Here is a 20,712-nt window from a genome sequence, read left to right on the forward strand (position 1 = left end):
AGTAGGACAAGAATGGCTAATGAACGTGTGCTTTCTTCCACTCTATGAAATTTAAGTTATCAGCAACCCATGTCTGGACACTTCCTGGAAGGACCAGGTTTGACAAGAGCAACGCCCTACAAAAGCCACTGAATGAATGAATGAATAAATAAATAAATACCTTTCACTATTGTATTAAATATGAGGTGGCTCCATACCACTCTACGTCAACATTTACACACCAGGCAGTTTACATAATTAAGGTTGTATCCCTCACCAAATGGCGTACTGTAAGTTTCATATTCAATTCCCAGTACTCTATTATCATCCTTGACAGGCTGATATCCTTTTAGATTTGCCATTTCCTGACTTCACTTCCTTCCTTCAAGCAAAGCTGTACAAAAATAAAAAATTGCACTACTAGCAGTCCATGTCCTCCTTGGCACTCCACCACAGCTGAGAAGTTCTGATTTGTTGCCATTTTATAGTAAAACATTTTCTTCTAATCGAATGTTGATTTGATTAAAATCAACATTTTTATGCTGATAGATTTCTATAGCTACCGAGCTGATTTTCTTAGGTGGCAAAGATAATTAATTAAAAGAAAAATATATCATTAGTCTCTTCTCTTAATGAAAGCTCCTGAATTTATTTTTAGCAAATACTCTTTTTTTTAATCATTGATAAATTTCTTGCAGGTCTAAATTAGTGGTGAGATTCAATTTTTTTTTTTACTACTGGTTCTGTGGATGTGGCTTAGGGGGCGTGGTTTGGCTTGGTGGGCCTGGCAGGGGAAAGATATCAAGTCGGAGCAGAAGTTGGTGATAAGTCAATGGCTTGCCACACTATCTGTAGAAGGCCTGGTGGTTTATGGGCATTTGGGAGGGGTGATTTCATGAGGGAGCAGATGCATTCTTTTGAGAAGTTCAAGGCCATCATATGTTCAACACCTGGGCGGAAGCGGAAGGAGGAGTTGAAATGCTGGCACAACCAGAGTGAGCAACGTGACAGGTTTGCTCAGCAAACTGGCTGAGGAATTCTGGGAGTTGAAGTCCACAAATCTTAAAGTCCTCAAAGTTGGAGATCCCTGCTCTGAACTACTCAGAATTTCCACTATCGGTTATCTGGACTACTCAACATTTCTGCTACCAGTTCTCCATAATTTGTCAGAATTGCCAAAACCCATTTCTGGGCTAAATCTCTTTATAATCTCACATAAAGATGCATAAAAAATGTACAGATACGCACAAAAATACCCTCTCAGCCATGAAATATTACAGCAGATTAAAGTATTTCCTGACTCCCAATTACCTAAACAGCCATAGCTAAACCATAATTCAACCATAGCTTGCTGAAAAACACTATAATTGCCTTGGCCATTGGTACATGTTCAGTGTTTCTTAGCCTTGGGAACTTTAGCATGGCTGGCTGTGAAATTCTGGGAATTTAAGTCCATATATTTCCAAGGTTGAGCTTTAAACTACCATTCAAAGCTGTAATAGCTCAGTTGTCATAATATGAAAAGCCAAGGCCAAGCAAATTATATCATGGATTTGTGTGGTTTAAGAACCAAATAAAAAGTTCACTCCATAGAGAATGCCTGTAAGTGGATTCATTGGAGTACATTTGGGATTATTACACCTGGTTCTGATAGAGTACTGATCCTGAATTCCTGAATAAAGCATCCACTAATACTGGCTAGATCTCACTAAGACCAAATAAATTTGCAAGCTTGACCATCATTGGGGGTTTCCTCACTTTAAATGAATGGAGCAAGTCTCACTGGTGTGGTTTTTCTTTTTAAAAAAATAAAAATTATCTCTTGGTTTTTAGTTCTCAAGAAAGCCATTCCCCATGGCATTCCATTGGTTGAATTTTTTATAGATGAGCTGGCAGAAATCATAAGTTTCAAAAACTAGTCATTCTATCTTGCTGCTTACATCATATAACTAAAGGAAATATACGTATACAGTGTTCCCTCAATTTTCGCAGGGGATGCGTTCCAAGACCGCCCGCGAAAGTCGAATTTCCGCGAAGTAGAGATGCGGAAGTAAATACAGTATTTTTGGCTATGAACAGTATCCCAAGCCTTCCCTTAACACTTTAAACCCCTAAATTACAATTTCCCATTCCCTTAGCAACCATTTAGATTATTACTCATCATGTTTATTTATTAAAGTTTATTTAAAAAATGTTTTTTAAAGGCAGACGAAAGTTTGGCAATGACATATGATGTCATCGGGCGTGAAAAACTGTGGTATAGGGGGAAAACCGCGAAGTATTTTTTAATTAATATTTTTGAAAAACCGTGGTATAGATGTTCCGCGAAGTTCGAACCCACCAAAATCAAGGGAACACTGTATCCTCCTTCCACAATAGGAGTCTCTAAAATGTTTGTTTATGGATTTTTTATCTTTTAAAAAATGGCTCAGTGCTCTGCATATATATATATATCTTAGCTTTTATTTATGAATTATGCATATGTACTAATATATGTACATTATAAAACATACTTGTACATATTTATAATCCATACATTAAATATTAGCAGAGCATGAGATAAAAATATAGACATCCTAATATTTTCTTCCATACTCCAAAGGAGGAGTATGTCATTTGTCATATCACAAATGAGGTGGTGATAAACCGCCTAGGAAAGCCAAGGGAAATCATCAAAGCCATTAAAATGCGAAAGTTAGAATATTTGGGACATGTGATGTGACACCCAGAAAAATACGGCATCCTTCACTTAATCTTCCAGGGGAAGACTAAAGGCAAATGAGGTCCAGGAAGAATTTAATTTAATGTAATTTAATTTAATGTAATTTAATTTAATTTACACTGCTCAAAAAAAATAAAGGGAACACTTAAAAAATAGAATATAACTTCAAGTAAATCAAACCTGTGAAATCAAACTGTCCACTTAGGAAGCAACACTCATTGACAGTCAATTTCACATACTGTTGTGCAAAGGGAAGAGTTGTGCAAATGAAATATTCAATGAGAATATTTCATTCATTCAGATCTAGGATGTGTTATTTGAGTGTTCCATTTTTTTTTTTTTGAGCAGTATATTTGACTTCTATGCCGCTCAATCCCAATAGGACTCAAATAATAATAAGAATATCATGGCTTCCAAATCGAAGGGACTGGTTTGGACAAAACTCAGCAGCAATTTTTTCATACGGCAGTTGACAAAAATAGGATTGCCAACGTCAAATGACTGATATGGCACAAGAAGAAGATACTCCATAAGGGGTCATCTTACAAGCCTGATTTCTGAGATGGCAATTCTACTAGCCCAGTGCTTCCTAAAGCTAGGTAAATAACCCAAAATTGAATAAATGGGGAGTAGCAACACAATCCATTACCCTAATCACAACAGGGATATTTAAATTGACCCATGTTGAGTAAAAGGGATTTTCTGATAAGTGGTTTGGAGTAATGAAGGGAAGCACTGTACAAGGTTGAGTTTATTTCCCCCCCTAAAATTATCGTGGAAAAAATAAAGGAAAAGGTTCCCACCATGGATGGTGGCAAAGCTGAAACTGGTTTCTATGACCACGTTTATTTTTTTGACATAAGCCTACGAATATTTTTCACTGCACGAAATGGACAGCTATAGAAATGAAACTGAATAACTATTTTTAAAAAAAATAGTTTAAACAGTTTTCAAAAAGGGGAACAGTCTAGTTAACAAAACCTTTCCAGCTTAGTCATTTTCAGATCCACAGCACTAGTCACCCCATGCTAGCTGGGGATAATGGGAAGCGATTATACAATATCAATGAATACTTCTGCTTCGACTGCAACAATACACGAGCACACAATTGAAACAAACTCAAGGTAGATTGTTCGACTGCAGAAAATACCACTTCAGCAACAGAGTGACCAATGCCTGTAATAAACTGCCTGACTCTGTGATTTCTTCTTCAACCCCCCAAAACTTTAACCTTAGACTGTCTACAATCGACCTCACCCCATTTCTAAGAGGTCTGTAAGGGACGTGCGTAAGTACACCAACGTACCTACCATTCCTGTCCTACTGTCCTAATTTATCTGTACCTACTTTGCTTATGCTTATGTATATGTATATACCAACACCTGCTATCTTGTATATGTTTGATTACCGGTAAATAAATAAACAAACAAACAAACAAACAAATAAAATAGTGTTCCCTCGATTTTCGCGGATTCGAACTTCGCAAAAAGTCTATACCACGGTTTTTCAAAAATATTAATTAAAAAATACTTTGCGGGTTTTTCCCCTATACCACGGTTTTTCCCGCCCGATGACGTCATATGTCATTGCCAAACTTTCATCCGACTTTAATAAATATTTTTTTAATTAAACTTTAATAAAAAAACATCGTGAGTAATGATCTAAATGGTTGCTAAGGGAATGGGAAATTGCACTTTAGGGGTTTAAAGTGTTAAGGGAAGGCTTGTGATACTGTTCATAGCCAAAAATAGTGTATTTACTTCCGCATCTCTACTTCGCAGAAATTCGACTTTCGCGGACGGTCTCGGAACGCATGCCCCGCGAAAATCGAGGAAACACTGTATAGGGAGTTTACTAGGCTGGGGCTGGGGGAGCCTGGCTGAAATCATTGACTTTTTGCAGGATCTACAATTCTGCAGGTCACGCTTAGGAACCTGTTTCCTGAGGGCAAAGTCAATTCTCAAGCCTCTTGTTTGCCTTTTAACTTCCGCAAAAAACGCTCCAGCTCACAACAGGGGAGCCTGAGATCTTATTTATTTTATTTATTAGAGTTGGGAGGGGCCTTGTAGATCATCTAGTCCAACCCTCTGCTAAAGCGGGAGTCCCTATATTAAATTATTAATTTATTAATTTATTAAATGGGGCTTATATGCCGCCCCCTGTACCAGTGATAGCGAAACTTTTTCTTCTTGCGTGCCAAAAATGGGAGCCCACGTGCGTGCCAAATCCCACATGTGCGCATATGCCCCCTCGGTGGGATGTTTTCCACCCTGTCTTCTCTGAAGATTCCGGAGTGCCAAAAACTGCCCAACGGGCAAACAGGAAGTTCAAAAAAACGGACTTCAAGTTTGCCCACTGGGCTGTTTTCTGCACTCCAGAGGCTTCAAGGAAGCTTCCTTAAGCCTCCAGAGTGGAGGTCTTCAAACTTGACAAGTTTAAGACTTGTGGACTTCAACTCCCAGAATTCTCCAGCCAGCATAGCTGGCTGGAGAATTCTGGGAGTTGAAGTCCACAAGTCTTAAACTTGCCAAGTTTGAGGACCCCCTGCTCCAGAGTATGAAAAGGGTCTTTCCCAAGACCGAAAACCAGTTTGCCAGCGCACACATGTGCACTAGAACTAACATAGGGCAAGATGCTCTGAGTCTCTGGAGAGGGGCGGCATACAAATCTAATAAATAATAAAAATGATAAAATAATAAAAAGATCTTGCGTGCCCTCAGATATGGCTCTGCGTGCCACCTGTGGCACACGTGCCATAGCTTCACCATCATGGCCCTATACCAGTGATGGTGAACCTTTTTTTCCTCGGGTGCTGAAAGCGCCCATGTGCCCACACTCATAATTCAATGTTGTCCTGCACATGTGTGTGTGGCCCCCTCTGCACTGCCCTGTCCCCTGCACATACATGCAGGATGCCCTGCTCCACCATTTCCTAAGAACCTAAGAAGAGCCATGCTGAATCAGGCCAAAGCCCATCGAGTCCAGCATTCTGCGTCACACAGGGGTCTACCAATTGTCCATGGGGATCTTGAGCAGAAGGACAAGGCAAGACCCTCCCTTTCTCTTGACCCCCAACAAATGGTACTCAAGGAAATCCTGCCTGCCTCAATCAACATAGAGGCGGCACATGGACATCCTTTTCAATATCCACTGATACACTTGGCATCCATGAATCTGTCTAATCCTGCCTTGAAGCTATCCAGGCTGGCAGCTGTCACGACCTCTTCTGGAAGTGAATTCCATAAACCAACGACCCTCTGGGTGAATAAATATTTCCCTTTACTTGTCCTCACTTTCTTACCTATGAGCTTTAGGAAGGGCCCCCTCGTCCTAGTATTGTGTGATAGAGAAAAGAATTTTTCTCTAGCCACCTTTTCTATCCCATGCATGATTTTATACACTTCGATCAAGTCACCCCTTAAGTGCCATCTTTCAAGGCTGAAGAAACCAAGGCTGACTTCCACTGGGCCTGGTAGGCCAATTTTTTGCCCTCATCATGTTCCAGAGGCTTCCCTGGAGCTTCGGGAGGGGGAAATGCCCTCCCCCCACTCCCCCAGAGGCTGGAAACGCCTCCCAGAGCCTCCACATAAGCTGAAATTCAGCTGGCCAATTCACACATGCACTGGAGCTGAGATAATGCAACGGTTCGTGTGGCGGCAGATATGGCTCCGTGTGCCACCTGTGGCACATGTGTCATACGTTTGCCATCATGGCCTTATACCATTTCGGACAAATCAAGGGAAATATTTCTTCACCCAGAGGGTCCTTGGTTTATGGAATTCCCTTCCAGAAGACTTCGTGACAGCTGCCAGCATGGATGGCTTCAAGGCAGGATTAGACAGATTCATGGATGCCAAGTGTATCGGTGGTTATTGAAATGGATGTACATGTGCCGCCTCTATGTTGGTTGAGGCAGGCAGGATTCCCTTGAGTACCATTTGTTGGGGGTCAAAGGAAAGGGAGGGTCTTGCCTTCTCTTTCTGCTCAAGATCCCCATGGACAATTGGTGGGCCCCTGTGTCACACAGAATGCTGGACTCGGTGGGGTTTGGTCTGATTCAGCATGGCTCTTCTTATGTTCTTATGAGGTTCAGGAGGGAAGTGTTTTTAATAGGAAAGTGAACAAAAGAACAAGGGGACACAATCTGAGGTTAGTTGGGGGAAAGATCAGAAGCAACATGAGAAAATATTACTTTACTGAAAGAGTAGTAGATTAGATTAGCTTTATTCCATTTGTATGCTGTCCCTCTCCAGAGACTCGGAGCGGCTCACAACACAAAACATGGTACAAATCCAACAATAAAAAGCAATTTAAAACCCTAAGTATAAAAAACAATCATACATCTCAGACAAACCTTGCGTAAAACGGGACACAGCCTGGGGGAGTCAATTTCCCGCTGCCTGACGGCAGAGGTGGGTTTTGAGGAGTTTGCGAAAGGCAAGGAGGGTGGGGGCAATCCTAATCTCCGAGGGGGAGTTGATTCCAGAGGGTCAGGGCCGCCACAGAGAAGACTCTTCCCCTGGGTCCCGCCAGATGACATTGTTTTGTCGATGGGACCCGGAGAAGGCCAACTCTGTGGGACCTAACCGGTCGCTGGGATTCGTGCGGCAGGAGGTAGTAGATGCTTGGAACAAACCTCCAGCAGATGTGGTTGGTAAATCCACAGCAACTGAATTTAAACATGCCTGGGATAAACATATATCCATCCTAAGATAAAATACAGGAAATAGTACACTATTCAAAAAAATAAAGGGAACACACAAAGAATACATCCTAGATCTGAATGAATGAAATATTCTCATTGAATACTTTGTTCTGTACAAAGTTGAATGTGCTGACAACATGTGAAATTGATTATCAATCAGCATTGCTTCCTAAGTGGACAGTTTGATTTCACAGGTTTGATTTACTTGTTGTTGAAGTGTTCCCTTTATTTTTTTGAGCAGTATAGACAGAAAAGGGGATATAAGGGAATAGATGTTATAATATCATTATCTGTTAGAAGATATACGTTTGATGAGTAGTTAACCTTTCATTAATTTAGCAGGGAAGAGTAAATCACTTTAGTAAAAAATGTATTCTGAGATATTTAGACTTTCTTTTTGATTGTTTAATGTAACAAAGAAATGCTATGCATTATTACTTTAGGCATTGGCTCTTGTGTTTTTTTATTGCAGATGTTGTTTTTATAGTATGTTGGAGATAAAAGAAAATTTTATACCCAAAAAAAGTGTCAAGTACACACACACAAACACATACATCCCATACTTTAGCTGCTCCAAGTCCTTGGAGAGGGGCTGCATACAAATCTAATAATTAATAATAATAGTAATAATAATAATAATAGTAATAATAATAATAATAAATTTATTTTTAGTTTTATCCACAAATAGAAAAACAATACAATTCAAAAAGAATAATAAATGACTCTTGCTAACATATAATTAAGAGAAAGAAAAGAAAGTCATGGGGGAACTGAGATATCCTTTCCCCCTAGGCCTTTACAATTCATGTATGGTATGTTTGTATGTATGGATGTTTGGTTTTACAATAAGGGTTTTTTAGTTGTTTTAGTATTGGATTTAAATGCTGTTTTTTGTTACTGTTGTTAGCCGCCCCGAGTCTACAGAGAGGGGCCGCATACAAATCCAATAAATAAAATAAATAAAGAAAATAAAGAAAAAAGAAAAACCTAGCGAAAATAGAGAAAGAGAAGCGAGAAAGATGGACAAAGAGACAAAAAGAAAGAAAAGAAAGTGGAAAAGAAAAAGGGAATAGAAAAAGAAAGGAGAATAGTTACATAGTACGTTATTATTATTGTTATAGTTATAGTTATTGTTGTTGTCGTTATTATTATTATTATTATTATTATTACTATTACTATTATTATTATTAAATACTTGAAGCAAGCCAAGAGGTTCTTTCCTGCCCAGAACAGCTCGGCTCCATCTGAGAAGCCCAAGGGAGCATTTTTTTGGTATTGCCAAGCCTAATTCACCCACCACTCCACCCATTAAACACCCTTAATGGGTGGCGGGGTAGAAAAGCACCAGCGTTACACAAGCCTGGGCTCGAAGTTCAAACGCGGGCCGCCTCCCCCCCCCTTCCGTGTTTGCCCAACCGCTCCCCCGCCTTTCCCACTTGCCCCCACAACCACCACGGGCGCGTTGGGTTGCACAGACGCCTGCTGTGCAAACCCCACGCACCATCTCGAAGCCGTCCACCTTCCACCCACCTGCCAGCTCGCCCAGCTGCCTTGCACCTCCAGGTCCGACCCGCGCGTGCAAACGACTCCCCTCACACAGCGGCCGTTTGTGCAAAGCCCCGCCTTTCCCAACGTCACCAATCTTCCGCAGCCAACGGTGGGCGGGTGGGAGGCAAAACAGCGTCGCCGTCGCCTCAAAAGCTCCTCGTGAGACGCACCGCGTCCTCCTCCGCTGCCGTCTTGAACATCTGCCGCCGTTCGCCTTTGGCTTTTCCCCAAAGCTCTTTTTCCCCCCCCAGCGGAGGATTGCCGGGAGTTGTAGTTCTCTAGACGACGCTGCCCGTAGGACTGCGTTCGAGGCTAGACTACAGGTCCCGGCGTTCTCCGCCGGCGGACTGGGTTGAGAACAGCCTTTCAAGTCGTTTGACGAGGAGCGATAGGCTTAACGGATCGGTCAAAAGCGAAGGAAAATGTAAACTCTGTAGTTAATGGAAGCGTACGAAAAGCGTCAATTGCGGGTTTCGCTTGAATGTTTCTCCCCTCTTGAGGAAAATATTGAAGCTTATTGGTGTAAACATCCTAATTGTAAACATGTGAAATCTGGTGACCTTCAAAGATTTGGGAAGGCAGCAACTGAAGATAACCGAAGGAGTGGCTTCTGCCTTTTTTTTTCTTTTTAAAAATTCCTTTCTTGAAGAAAGAACAACACCACAATATGTATATGTGTCTACATGTACAAATCAAATCACAAAAGAGAAATTTGAGCATGAGGAATATAAAAACAAGTTCAAATATCTTCTGTCCAAAAATATCCCCAAAATAGCTGGCTGGGGAATTCTGGAAGTTGAAGTCAACATATCTTCAAGTCACCAAGGTTAAGAAACACTGCTTTAAAGAATGTCATGATATGTGAATCCAGTTACACTCAAGGAACTATAGTTAATGGAAGAAACTAAATGAAGCAAACTATTGCCCAGAATTTCTGTAACAGTGAGATAGGCAGTATAAAAATGTAATAAACAACTGATTTAGCACATTATCCAAATACCATATTATTGATGGCACTTTATAGTTCATATAGAGCAATGAATTTGTTTATTTATTCATTCATTCATTCATTTTTTATTTATTTATTCATTTGTCCAATACACAAATGCATAGGAAGAAAAATAGACATGTAATATATATAAGGGTAAAGTAAACTAAGAGGAGAGGATATATGAAAGAAAGAAAATATATATGATAAGTGAGAGAAAGGAAAGACAATTGGACAGGGGACGAAAGGCACACCAGTGCACTTATGTATTTATTTATTTATTTATTTTGTCCAATACACAATGAGGGTTTTAGTGGCTATATATCTATATACACATAGTAAAATACATGATGAAGGTTATAGAGGAGATACTCATAGTAAAATATATCTAAGAAAGAATAGAAAAGAAGATATAGTAATAGAACATATCAATGAAAGAATAGAAGAAGAGATATAGGGATAGAAGAAAGGAATAGGAGATATAGGAGAGCAATAGGACAGGGGACAGAAGGCACTCTAGTGCACTTGTACTCGCCCCTTACTGACCTCTTAGGAATCTGGATAGGTCAACCATAGATAATCTAAGGGTAAATTGTTGGGGGTTTGGGGATGACACTATGGAGTCCGGTAATGAGTTCCACGCTTCGACAACTCGGTTACTGAAGTCATATTTTTTACAGTCAAGTTTGGAGCGGTTGATATTAAGTTTAAATCTGTTGTGTGCTCTTGTGTTGTTGTAGTTGAAGCTGAAGTAGTTGCCGACAGGCAGGATGTTGCAGCATAATTTGTTCTAGGCTTTCTAGGCCCAGGATTGAAAGTCTAGTCTCATAGGGTATTCTATTTCGAGTGGAGGAGTGAAGGGCTCTTCTGGTGAAGTATATTTGGACATTTTCAAGGATGTTGATGTCTGAGATGCGATATTGGTTCCAAACAGATGAGCTGTATTCGAGGATGGGTCTGGCAAAAGTTTTGTAAGCTCTGGTAAGTAGTGTGAGATTGCCAGAGCAGAAGCTACGTAGGATTAGGTAGGATTCACCTTTGTTCCATGCCACATACTAAATGTTGGCGTTTATTTGTAGCTATTTTTTAAAAAAAATACAAGAAAGTCTGGAAAAAATACTCAATTCCATTTTTCCATTCCATAAAACACTTTTATTTTGCTCGACTCAAACGTTTTTGTGTAATACTGTATACAGCTATCTTTCTAGACATCTTATCGAAACATTTTATTTAAATACATAACATTGTTTTTTAAAGATTTTTTTTCCTGAAAAAGTCCTGTTTTTCTGCATCTTACTCCCTCTCCCTCCCCGCTTTTAAATAAACATTTAAGCTTTCATGTTTCCAAGCAAATTGGCCCCTAATAGAAAGTATAGGACTTCTTTTCCTTTAAAAAAATAGAAATTACCATTTTACACAACAAAACATTCAATGCAAACAGAAGCTGCTCTTCACCCCTAAGTCTAAAATTATTTTCTTGTCTGTACTTTAATGATTGTGTGTATGTGTGCGATGCATCCTTCCCCATGCCAATAATCCTTCTGGCTGAGGAGTATGGGCCCTCAAGTCAACATCTTTGCAGGGCACTAGGTTGGGAAGATGATCTCCCAAAGGTGGGTTGCTGTGTTTCGGATCTGTTCTATAGAACCAGTAGCAGAAATTTCTCGCTGCTCGCCGAACCACAGCGATGACCGGCAGTCCACATGGCCTCCAGTCGCCACAGATTGCCAAAAAACCCTCTGCACATGTGCAAAGGCTTCTGTGCATACGCAGAGGGTCATTTCCAGAAAGGGATATGAACGCTTGAGCAAAATGTATGCGCAAAATGTGCACTTCCATCGCGATGCGAACCGGCAGGGAAGGTAAGTAGAACCCACCCCTGAGAGCCACATACAATTTAATAAATGCACACTTATGGTACCGTATGTTTCATTCAAAACATAAAGCATAAAAACCAGGCTGTAGATGTATGGAATTTTTTTTTCCTGTTTGCACCAATATTCACAAGTATAAATATTTTATACCAATCAATCATTTTCTCTCTCTCTCTTCATACATAGTAGTGTGAGGGTTCTAGGGGTGATAAAATGCACATCTAAGCTTTCATGTTTTTTTTAAAGAGAGAATTATATAGGTATATATGCATGTGTTTATATAGAACAATATAGAAAGCATCAGAAAGGAAGGGCCTCTCATTGTATGGCTTGGAAATTCATGTCATTTTAATAAACTCTTGAAAAACTGTTGCCCACTAAGTTTTCTTTCTTTGTAACCTCCCCCCCCCCCCTTTTCAGGTCCATAGTGAGTCAAAGTCTAGAAACATAAATCATTTTTGCTTTCTAGAATTTGAGATTTATTTCAGGAATCACGTTCCAGAAATATACAGATGTGTGTGGAGGTGCTGAGTTTCATACCCAAGCCATTCTCTCCTGCATTGTCACCATTTTATTAGAAGTGAATTCCATTAACAACTAAAAAGAGGGATTATCTAGTCTACAAATCTATATTGATTTCAAACAGTGTTGGTTGTTATGGTTTTCTGTAGTCAAGCTCAGGAGCTTTGCTTGAACAAGAAGCTTGATATTGTTATTTGGCATGCCAAACCATAGGCCTTCTGGTTCCCTGGGAAAATGAATTTAATTTAATTTAATTTATTTAAATTTAAATAACTTAATAACTAGAGAAGCAATGGGGATTTTATTTCATGTATAGGCCGCCCCACTCCTTCCGGATGGCAAATGATTAAATCAATCTCTTACACCAAAGTTGGAAAATTTCCCTCAATTCCTGCCTATTGTCAATAGGCTCTAAAATACACATTTGTTTATAGCCCACTGAATTTTGGTTGGGAAAATTTAAGCCATAGAGTAGACCAGGGATCCCCAAACTTGGCAACTTGAAGACTTGTGGACTTCAACTCCCAGAATTCTCCAGCCAGCTATGCTGAAGTCCACAAGTCTGAAAGCTACACTGGCTGGAGAATTCTGGGAGTTGAAGTCCACAAGTCTTCAAGTTGCCAAGTTTGAAGACCTCTAGAGTAGACCAATGAGCACAGACCAACTATTACAAAGCAGAGGGGGCGGGGAATGAAAACTCTGGATTTTAACCCCATAAAAGCTCCAATCTCACCGTATGATAGAGACATGTTAATATGTTGGCACAAGAGAACCAAACATATGCCAACTAATCAAAGAATACTCAAAGAATTGCAACTGGACATTTTGAAGTCAGGAGAAAAGTGCACACTTTAAAAAAAAAAAAAAAGTAAGAATCCCATCCGAGGCGAATAGGAACCCCAAAACATACAGTTTGTGGCCAGCATAACATAAACAATGATTTGTAAGGGAGGGGGAAGGAGAATGAGTGTTTAGATTTTTTTCATATATTTAGTTCACATGAGATTGTTCGGTATAACTTCTGGCCATGGTTCTGTTCCTCTTCTTTCTTTGAAGACAAGGAAAGATCCTTGTCTTGACCCAGGAATAGATAACAAAAGTGCATTTTACAAGCAACAGGAAAGTCAAACCTGCAATATAAGAGGCTGAGCCACAATAAATTGGGAATCTGTCTTGCTGTAACCTGAAGCACTTCCCTGTTGCTCTAAATTTATTTATTAATTTAATTTATTTTTAATTAAATTGAAGTAAACAATGTTTTGTCTGCTTCAGGTATTCATGCCTACTGCCTCCACCTGTGTTTCTCCCCCTTGTCAACTTGAAGATGTCCACACTTCAATTCCCAAAATTGACCAGCTGGCTGGGGAACTCTAGGAATTAAAGTCCACGCATCTTCAGGTTGGCACAAATAAAAATACAGTGATACCTCGTCTTACAAACACCTCGTCATACAAACTTTTCGAGATACAAACCCGGGGTTTAATTTTTTTTTGCCTCTTGTTACAAATTATTTTCACCTTACAAACCCACCACCGCCGCCGGGATGCTCTGCCTCCACACTTCTGTTGCTAGCGAAGCACCCGTTTTTGCGCTGCTGGGATTCCCCTGAGGCTCCCCAACATGGGAAACATCACCTCCGGACTTCCATGTTTTTGTGATGCTGCAGGGGAATCCCAGCAGGGGAATCCCAGCATTGCAAAAATGAGCACTTTGCTGGCAACGGAAGTCTGGAGATGGGGTTTCCCATGGAGGGGAGCCTCAGGAGAATCCCAGCAGCGCAAAAACGGGTGCTTCGGCTGGCAAAAGGGGTGGATTTTGGGCTTGCACGCATTAATCGTTTTCCCATTGATTCCTATGGGAAACATTGTTTCGTGTTACAAACTTTTCACCTTAAGAACCTCGTCCTGGAACCAATTAAGTTTGTAAGACAAGGTATCACTGTAAGTGTTTAAATTTCTTCTCCTAACCCACTACCAGAATGCTGCAGAGCTTTCAACCTTCTGCCTCCAAGAACCCATTATCCCTGTTGTCTCAACCCACGGAAATAGAAACGGTGATTCATAATTCTGCATTTTAAGGATTCCCAGCATTTAGCTCACCAGCTAAAGAGGAAGAAGAATGAATTAAATAATGGTTTTGTTGAAAGGCAAAGCCCATTGTTGCAGAGGGGCATCCTGAATTCCCAAGAAATTGTTGTTCAACAGAGGGAGACGTTAAAATAAAATAAAAAACGAATTTAGAATCAAGGGAATGTAGAAAGGATTTCAGCCTTGGGTTAAAACTTAAGAGGAGCCAAAGGTAAGATCCTGAATCGGGTGAACAATTCACAGGGCTCAGGGGAAACGGAGTCTTTTCTAGAATTCTGACCATCTAGATTTTACAGCATCTGGGCAATTCAGATATTACAGATCATTCTAATACAAATCTAATAAATTGAATTGAATTGAATTCTCAATTTACTACCATTTTTTTTAGCGGCCATTCAAAATTACAATGGCACTTTAAAAAGTGACTTATGGCTATTTATCACATTTATTGCCACTGGAGCATCCCCATGGCCCCGTGATTAAAATTAAGAGGTTTGGCAAGTGACTCATATTGATGATGGCTGCTGTGTCAATTTTTGTGACCTTCCGATGCGCAGCTAGGATTCATTAAACAACTATGTTACTAACTTAACAACTGCACTTAATAGCTGTTAATAATAAAAGTTGCAAAATGGGGCTAAGCTCACTTAACAACTATCTCTCTTAGCAACGGAAATGTTGGGGGCCCCATTTGTGGTTGTAAACCAAGGACTATCTTTATGCCTTGCCGTGCTGAAGGTCCACCCCATATGGTCAGTCGGAGAGTTGAGGGAAATCTACGAGGGTTATCCCGAAAGTAAAGTTACAAGCTCTCGCGGGGAATGATCGCAAGGAAAGTTGGTATTACTATCGTGTAGCGGAGTGTTTCCCAACCTTGGCAACTTGAAGACATTTGGACTTCAACTCCCAGAATTCCCCAGCCAGCGAATTGTGGTCATTAAGTCTGCTGTAAGTCTAGGATTATCTGTTTTTTTGGCTTCTGAAAGGTTTGCCATTAATTTGAAGAAAGCAGCCGTGCTATTTAAGCCCGTGTTGGAGGTGCTGTTGAGTGTGAACGGAAGGGGAAAAAAATCAACCAGCTTGCCAATGTGAGCTACTACATGGGTCTTTTTTTGTCATGTGGTTGATTCTACAGGATTGGGCAGGCCCAAAAGAAGGACCTCTGGGTTCAGCTGCAGAATCTGTTCATCACCCATATAGTGAATAGATACCAAGCAAGCATCTTCTTATCATGGGTTCCTGCATCTGAAACATATAATGAAGCTTTCTTGGGCTCCCAAAGGAGAAAGAACAAACGTAACGGACCAGTAGCCTCGGCAGACAAGAGACCTGTTTGCTGCAGGATCGTATTTATCAAACTTGGGAAGTTTAAGATGGAAGGACTTCAACTTCTCGAAGCATGCTGGTTGGGGAAATGTGGAAGTTGGAAGTCTGTGCATCTTAAAAACTTGTGTGTTTTGGAAAACTTGCTTTTTAGAAGCAATTGCATCGTTCGTCCTCTAGCTTGGCAGCCAGGTTTGGTTTTGCTCCAGCATCCATCCTCCCCAGCCAGGCCAATCCCTGAGGATAATGGGCGCCAAAGTCCAATGTAGAGACCATCCCGTGTTTTTCTATAAACGGATGCTTTCCCAATTACTTTGATAGCAGCAGCCTTGGTTGGTGAGAAATACGTCTTGGTTTGCAATCAAACTTTTACGCTTCCCTTTTCCCCTCTCTCTTAGAGGGTCCAGCCCTCCAGCTGCCCCCGAGAATCGGAAACACAATTAAATTAAAAAGTTTTCCTCCCCTACATATTCTTCTCCCCACCACCACTTCTGTCCCATAATCTAGCAGGATTGTAATCCCTGTGTACGTGTGTTTGTTTGTCTCTCTTTCTCTCTCTCCCCACGTTGAACAAGTCCACGAGGTCTGGGTTTTCCTTCTGTACGTCCAGCGTCCTATCATTCGAACCATGCCAGGAAAGATAGCAGAAGCCAGCCAAAAAATAATAATAATCTACATATTTATCCACACAGTGGGCCTGAAGAGGCGTTTCTGGGTTGGGCATCAGCTGGCTGTAAAGTTTCACAAGTTTGGGTGGATGTATTCGCATGCCAGGGCAGAGAAATGCTATCCGCTGAAACATGCTTTTGAGGAAAGGATAGGGATAGGTAAACGCTACTTAACGCAGGGTCTTCTCTACCGAATAGCATTTCACATTCATTTCACCAGTTTGCCCAAAGTCCGCTGGATCTTTAAAAAGGTGCAATTACATTCAACAGCGACTGCAGATCACCGCAGGTCAACTGCACGAGGTTGAGGAAGAGGAGGGGGAGGAGGAAAGCCAGGCGATCTCGTGGTTGATCCTTGACTTAAAATGAACCACAGGGTCAATTCTGCTTCCCCCATTCCAGAAGCCACCAAAGTTTTTGCTCTGCAAATTCCGCCTTTAGCTCTCCTGAGGGTTGCTGTAGTGGAGCTCCGAATTGAAGACTTCTTTGTAGAGAGGAGGGAAGTTTTTGGCCGTCTCCGGATGGACAAGGCGGAAGAGCTCCAGCTTATCTAAATGAAGGCTGCAGATTGTCTTCATCAAGGGGAGCTTGGCAACCATCTGCGGGAAGGAAAAGGAGCAGGGTTAGAACAGAGAGCTTGGAGGCGGTTACCGTATTTTTCAGAGTGGTTTGATGATCACGTGACCAGGGCGTGGCTTAAAGGTCATGTGACTGGCTTAAAGGTGGCCAACTTGACGTCACTCACGTCAAGGGTTAGGGTGCCTGGCCTCTTGTCGCCTCAAAGAGATACAATTTCCCTATCTATTTACTATTACTGAACATCCCAAATATACTATTTAATTCTGTGTATATATGCCATATGTGTACATGCATATTACACACAGGCACACAAAAATATATGCATACCGAGCAAGTAGATCAACAGATGATGCTGTTAATATGGCTCTACACTACATCCTTCAACATCTTGAATCTCCAATGACCTATGCTAGGGTCCTCTTTGTGGACTTCAGTTCAGCATTCAATACCATCGTACCGGACATTCTCTTAACCAAACTAAATTAGCTAGCGGTACCTGAACACACTTGTAAGTGGATCACAAGCTTCCTAACAGACAGGAAGCAGCAGGTGAAGCTAGGAAAAATCACATCAGATACATGTACAATTAGCACAGGTGCCCCCCAAGGCTGTGTACTCTCACCACTTCTCTTCTCTCTATACACTAATGACTGCATCTCATACGATCCATCTGTTAAACTACTGAAGTTTGCAGATGATACAACAGTGATCGGACTCATTTGAGACAATGATGAATCCGCATACAGACAGGAAGTTGAACAACTATCCTTGTGGTGTGACCAGAACAATCTAGAACTGAACACACTCAAAACCGTAGAAATGGTGGTAGACTTTAGGAGAAACCCTTCTACCTCTCACAATACTAGACAGCACAGTATCAACAGTAGAGACCTTCAAATTCCTAGGTTCTATCATATCTCAAGATCTAAAATGGTCACCTAACATCAAAAACATCATCAAAAAAGCACAATAAAGAATGTTCTTTCTGCGCCAGCTCAGGAAGCTCAAACTGCCCAAGGAGCTGCTGATACAGTTCTACAGAGGAATCATTGAGTCTGTCATCTGCACCTCTACCACTGTCTGGTTTGGTGCTACAACCCAACAGGACCGACACAAACTTCAGAGGAGAATCAGAACTGCAGAAAAAACAATTGCTGCCTACCTGCCTTCCATTGAGGACCTGTATACTGCATGGGTCAAAAAGAGGGCGGGGAAAATATTTACTGACCCCTCGCATCCTGGACACAAACTGTTTCAATTCCTACCCTCAAAACGTCACTACAGAGCACTGCACACCAAGACAACTAGACACAAGAACAGTTTTTCCCGAATGCCATCACTCTACTAAACAAATATTTCCCTCAATGCTGTCAGACTTTTTACTAAATCTGCACTTCTATTTCTACTATTTTTTCTCATCATTCCTATCACCCATTTCCTCCCACTTAGGACTGTATGACTGTAACTTATTGCTTGTATCCTAAGATTTTTATTAATATTGATTGTTTCTTCATTGCTTATTTGACCTCTATGACAATCATTAAGTGTTGTACTCCATGATTCTTGACAAATGTATATTTTATTTTATGTATGCTGAGAGCATCTGCACCAAGACAAATTCCTTGTGTGTCCAATCACACTTGGCCAATAAAAAATTCTATTCTATTCTATTCTATATTATCTACTATATAAAGTGTATGTGTATGTACACACACACGCAGGCACAGCTCTTCTAAAATGATACACATTCAACCTCATTTACTGTGATAGGAAAAACATACCCAGAGCCCATAAAGGGGGTGGGGGTGTCAAAATTTTTCTACCAGTTCTGTGTACCTGTCCGTATCCATAGGAGCCCATCACAGGGTTTGGAGAACTGATAATGGCGGCAGCGCGAGGCTCCGCTCATTCACTGCCTGTCACCTTTAAAAAAAAAACCTGTGCATGTGGAAAGCCTTCTGTGCATGCGCAGAGAGTGAAAAGGTGTGTGTGATGGTGGCATGTGCGTGAGCGAAATGACCGCAGGTGTGCAAAATGCACACTTCCGAACCGGTAGGGAAGGTAAGTAGATTTCACTGCTGCCCTAGTGCGTGTCTACCTGTTTCTCTTGTGTATTTATTTATTTATTTATTTATTTATTTATTTATTTATTTATTCATTCATTCATTCATTCATTCATCCATCCATTTATTTATTCATTCTTTCATTCATTCATTTATTCATTCTTTCATTCATTCGATTTGTATGCCGCCCCTCTCCGTGGACTCGGGGCGGCTAACAACAGTCATAAAAACAGCATGTACTAATCCAATACTAAAACAACTAAAAAACCCTTATTCTAAAACCAATCATACATACAAACGTACCATGCGTAAATTGTAAAGGCCTAGGGGGAAAGAGTATCTCAGTTCCCCCATGTCTGACGGCAGAGGTGGGTTTTAAGGAGCTTATGAAAGGCAAGGAGGGTGGGGGCAATTCTGATCTCTGGGGGGAGTTGGTTCCAGAGGGCCGGGGCCGCCACAGAGAAGGCTCTTCCCCTGGGTCCCGCCAAATGACATTGTTTACTTGACGGGACCCGGAGAAGGCCCACTCTGTGGGACCGAATCGGTCGCTGGGATTCGTGCGGCAGAAGGCGGTCCCGGAGATATTCTGGTCCGATGCCATGAAGGGCTTTATAGGTCATAATCAACACTTTGAATTGTGCCCGGAAATTGATCGGCAACCAATGCAGACTGCGGAGTGTTGGTGTGACATGGGCATTTTTGGGAAATGTTATATTTACCTTGGAAAGTCTGTCTTCATTGGCATTTTTCTTTTGAATCTCGTGCTGGAGAGCCATGTAGAATTTATCCTGGAGTTTTTGTACCTTTTTGGATTCAGAGAGCCAAGGCCGATCTGAAAAAAGGACGGCACATGTTTAAGATTTGGAAAATTGCAGGGGTGGGGGGGAAACCAATCTGCTTTCTTGTTATTTTCAATTGATGCTGCTTGGGCAAACCAGCAATTGGTTCATTTTGGAGAGTGACAAATGTTAATCCGGTGTTTCTCCCCACTTCCGCTTTTGATCACGTACCTGGTGTGAACAGGACAACTGCCGTGAAGAGGGCTACTTCTTCATCAGACAGCTGCAGTCGGCAAAGGTTCTTCCCCAGCTCAAAGATGGAGCTGATCAAGTCATCACAACCTAAGAGAACAAGGAGCCATTTAGCTGGGATTTGAACATGAGGTTGGATCATTTCATATTTTCAAATCAATCCATGCACCAACACCTAATTGCACTCCAATTGTTTTGAAGTCTGGAGAAGTATCTATGCTAAAGGACTGCACTAGTTGTATTACAGTGGTATCTCTACCTACGGACGCCTCTACTTTATTTATTTATTTATTTATTTTATTTATTGGATTTGTATGCCGCCCCTCTCCGCAGACTTGCCCCCTGGTGGATTTGATGCCAGGATCGTAGAAAGGGCAGGAAAGAAGGAGCATATGGAGGGGAGGGGGAAGGAAGGGAAAGAGGAGCACATGGGAGGGGGAAGGGAGAGGGCAGGGATGATGGGCATGGGAATAGGAGGAAGAACGACACCACTCAATGGCTCCCTGTCAGACAAAGGTTTCAACATTTGTGCTTCTTTTCCCCCAATACGGGATTGGGATAAACAAATAAATAAAATAAAATAAAATAAAATAAATAAAATAAATAAAATAACAAAACAAAAC

At 41.1% G+C, this 20,712-nt stretch overlaps 2 protein-coding genes across 4 annotated transcripts in view; both read right to left on the minus strand.

Moving 5' to 3' along the window:
• The window catches only part of SCAMP4 (secretory carrier membrane protein 4), a 36,119-nt gene extending 26,919 nt beyond the window's left edge, over positions 1-9,200 (minus strand). Inside the window, exon 1 of the mRNA XM_070746865.1 lies at positions 8,937-9,200. The gene's annotated coding sequence lies outside the window, so the exon portion shown is untranslated. The remainder of the gene's footprint in view (positions 1-8,936) is intronic.
• Positions 9,201-15,722: 6,522 nt separating this feature from the next.
• Positions 15,723-20,712, minus strand: part of LOC139164568 (nuclear receptor ROR-beta-like) — a 76,724-nt gene continuing 71,734 nt past the window's right edge. For all 3 annotated transcript variants that reach the window (XM_070746884.1, XM_070746874.1, XM_070746893.1), the window contains exons 8-10: positions 20,069-20,179; positions 19,778-19,890; positions 15,723-17,015 (exon numbers count right to left, since the gene is read on the minus strand). In XM_070746884.1, the coding sequence (XP_070602985.1) occupies positions 16,854-17,015; positions 19,778-19,890; positions 20,069-20,179 (386 nt within the window). In that variant the 3' untranslated portion in view covers positions 15,723-16,853. The remainder of the gene's footprint in view (positions 17,016-19,777; positions 19,891-20,068; positions 20,180-20,712) is intronic.

The sequence above is a fragment of the Erythrolamprus reginae genome, chromosome 1 (assembly GCF_031021105.1).
Source record: "Erythrolamprus reginae isolate rEryReg1 chromosome 1, rEryReg1.hap1, whole genome shotgun sequence".
NCBI classification, from domain to species: domain Eukaryota; kingdom Metazoa; phylum Chordata; class Lepidosauria; order Squamata; family Dipsadidae; genus Erythrolamprus; species Erythrolamprus reginae.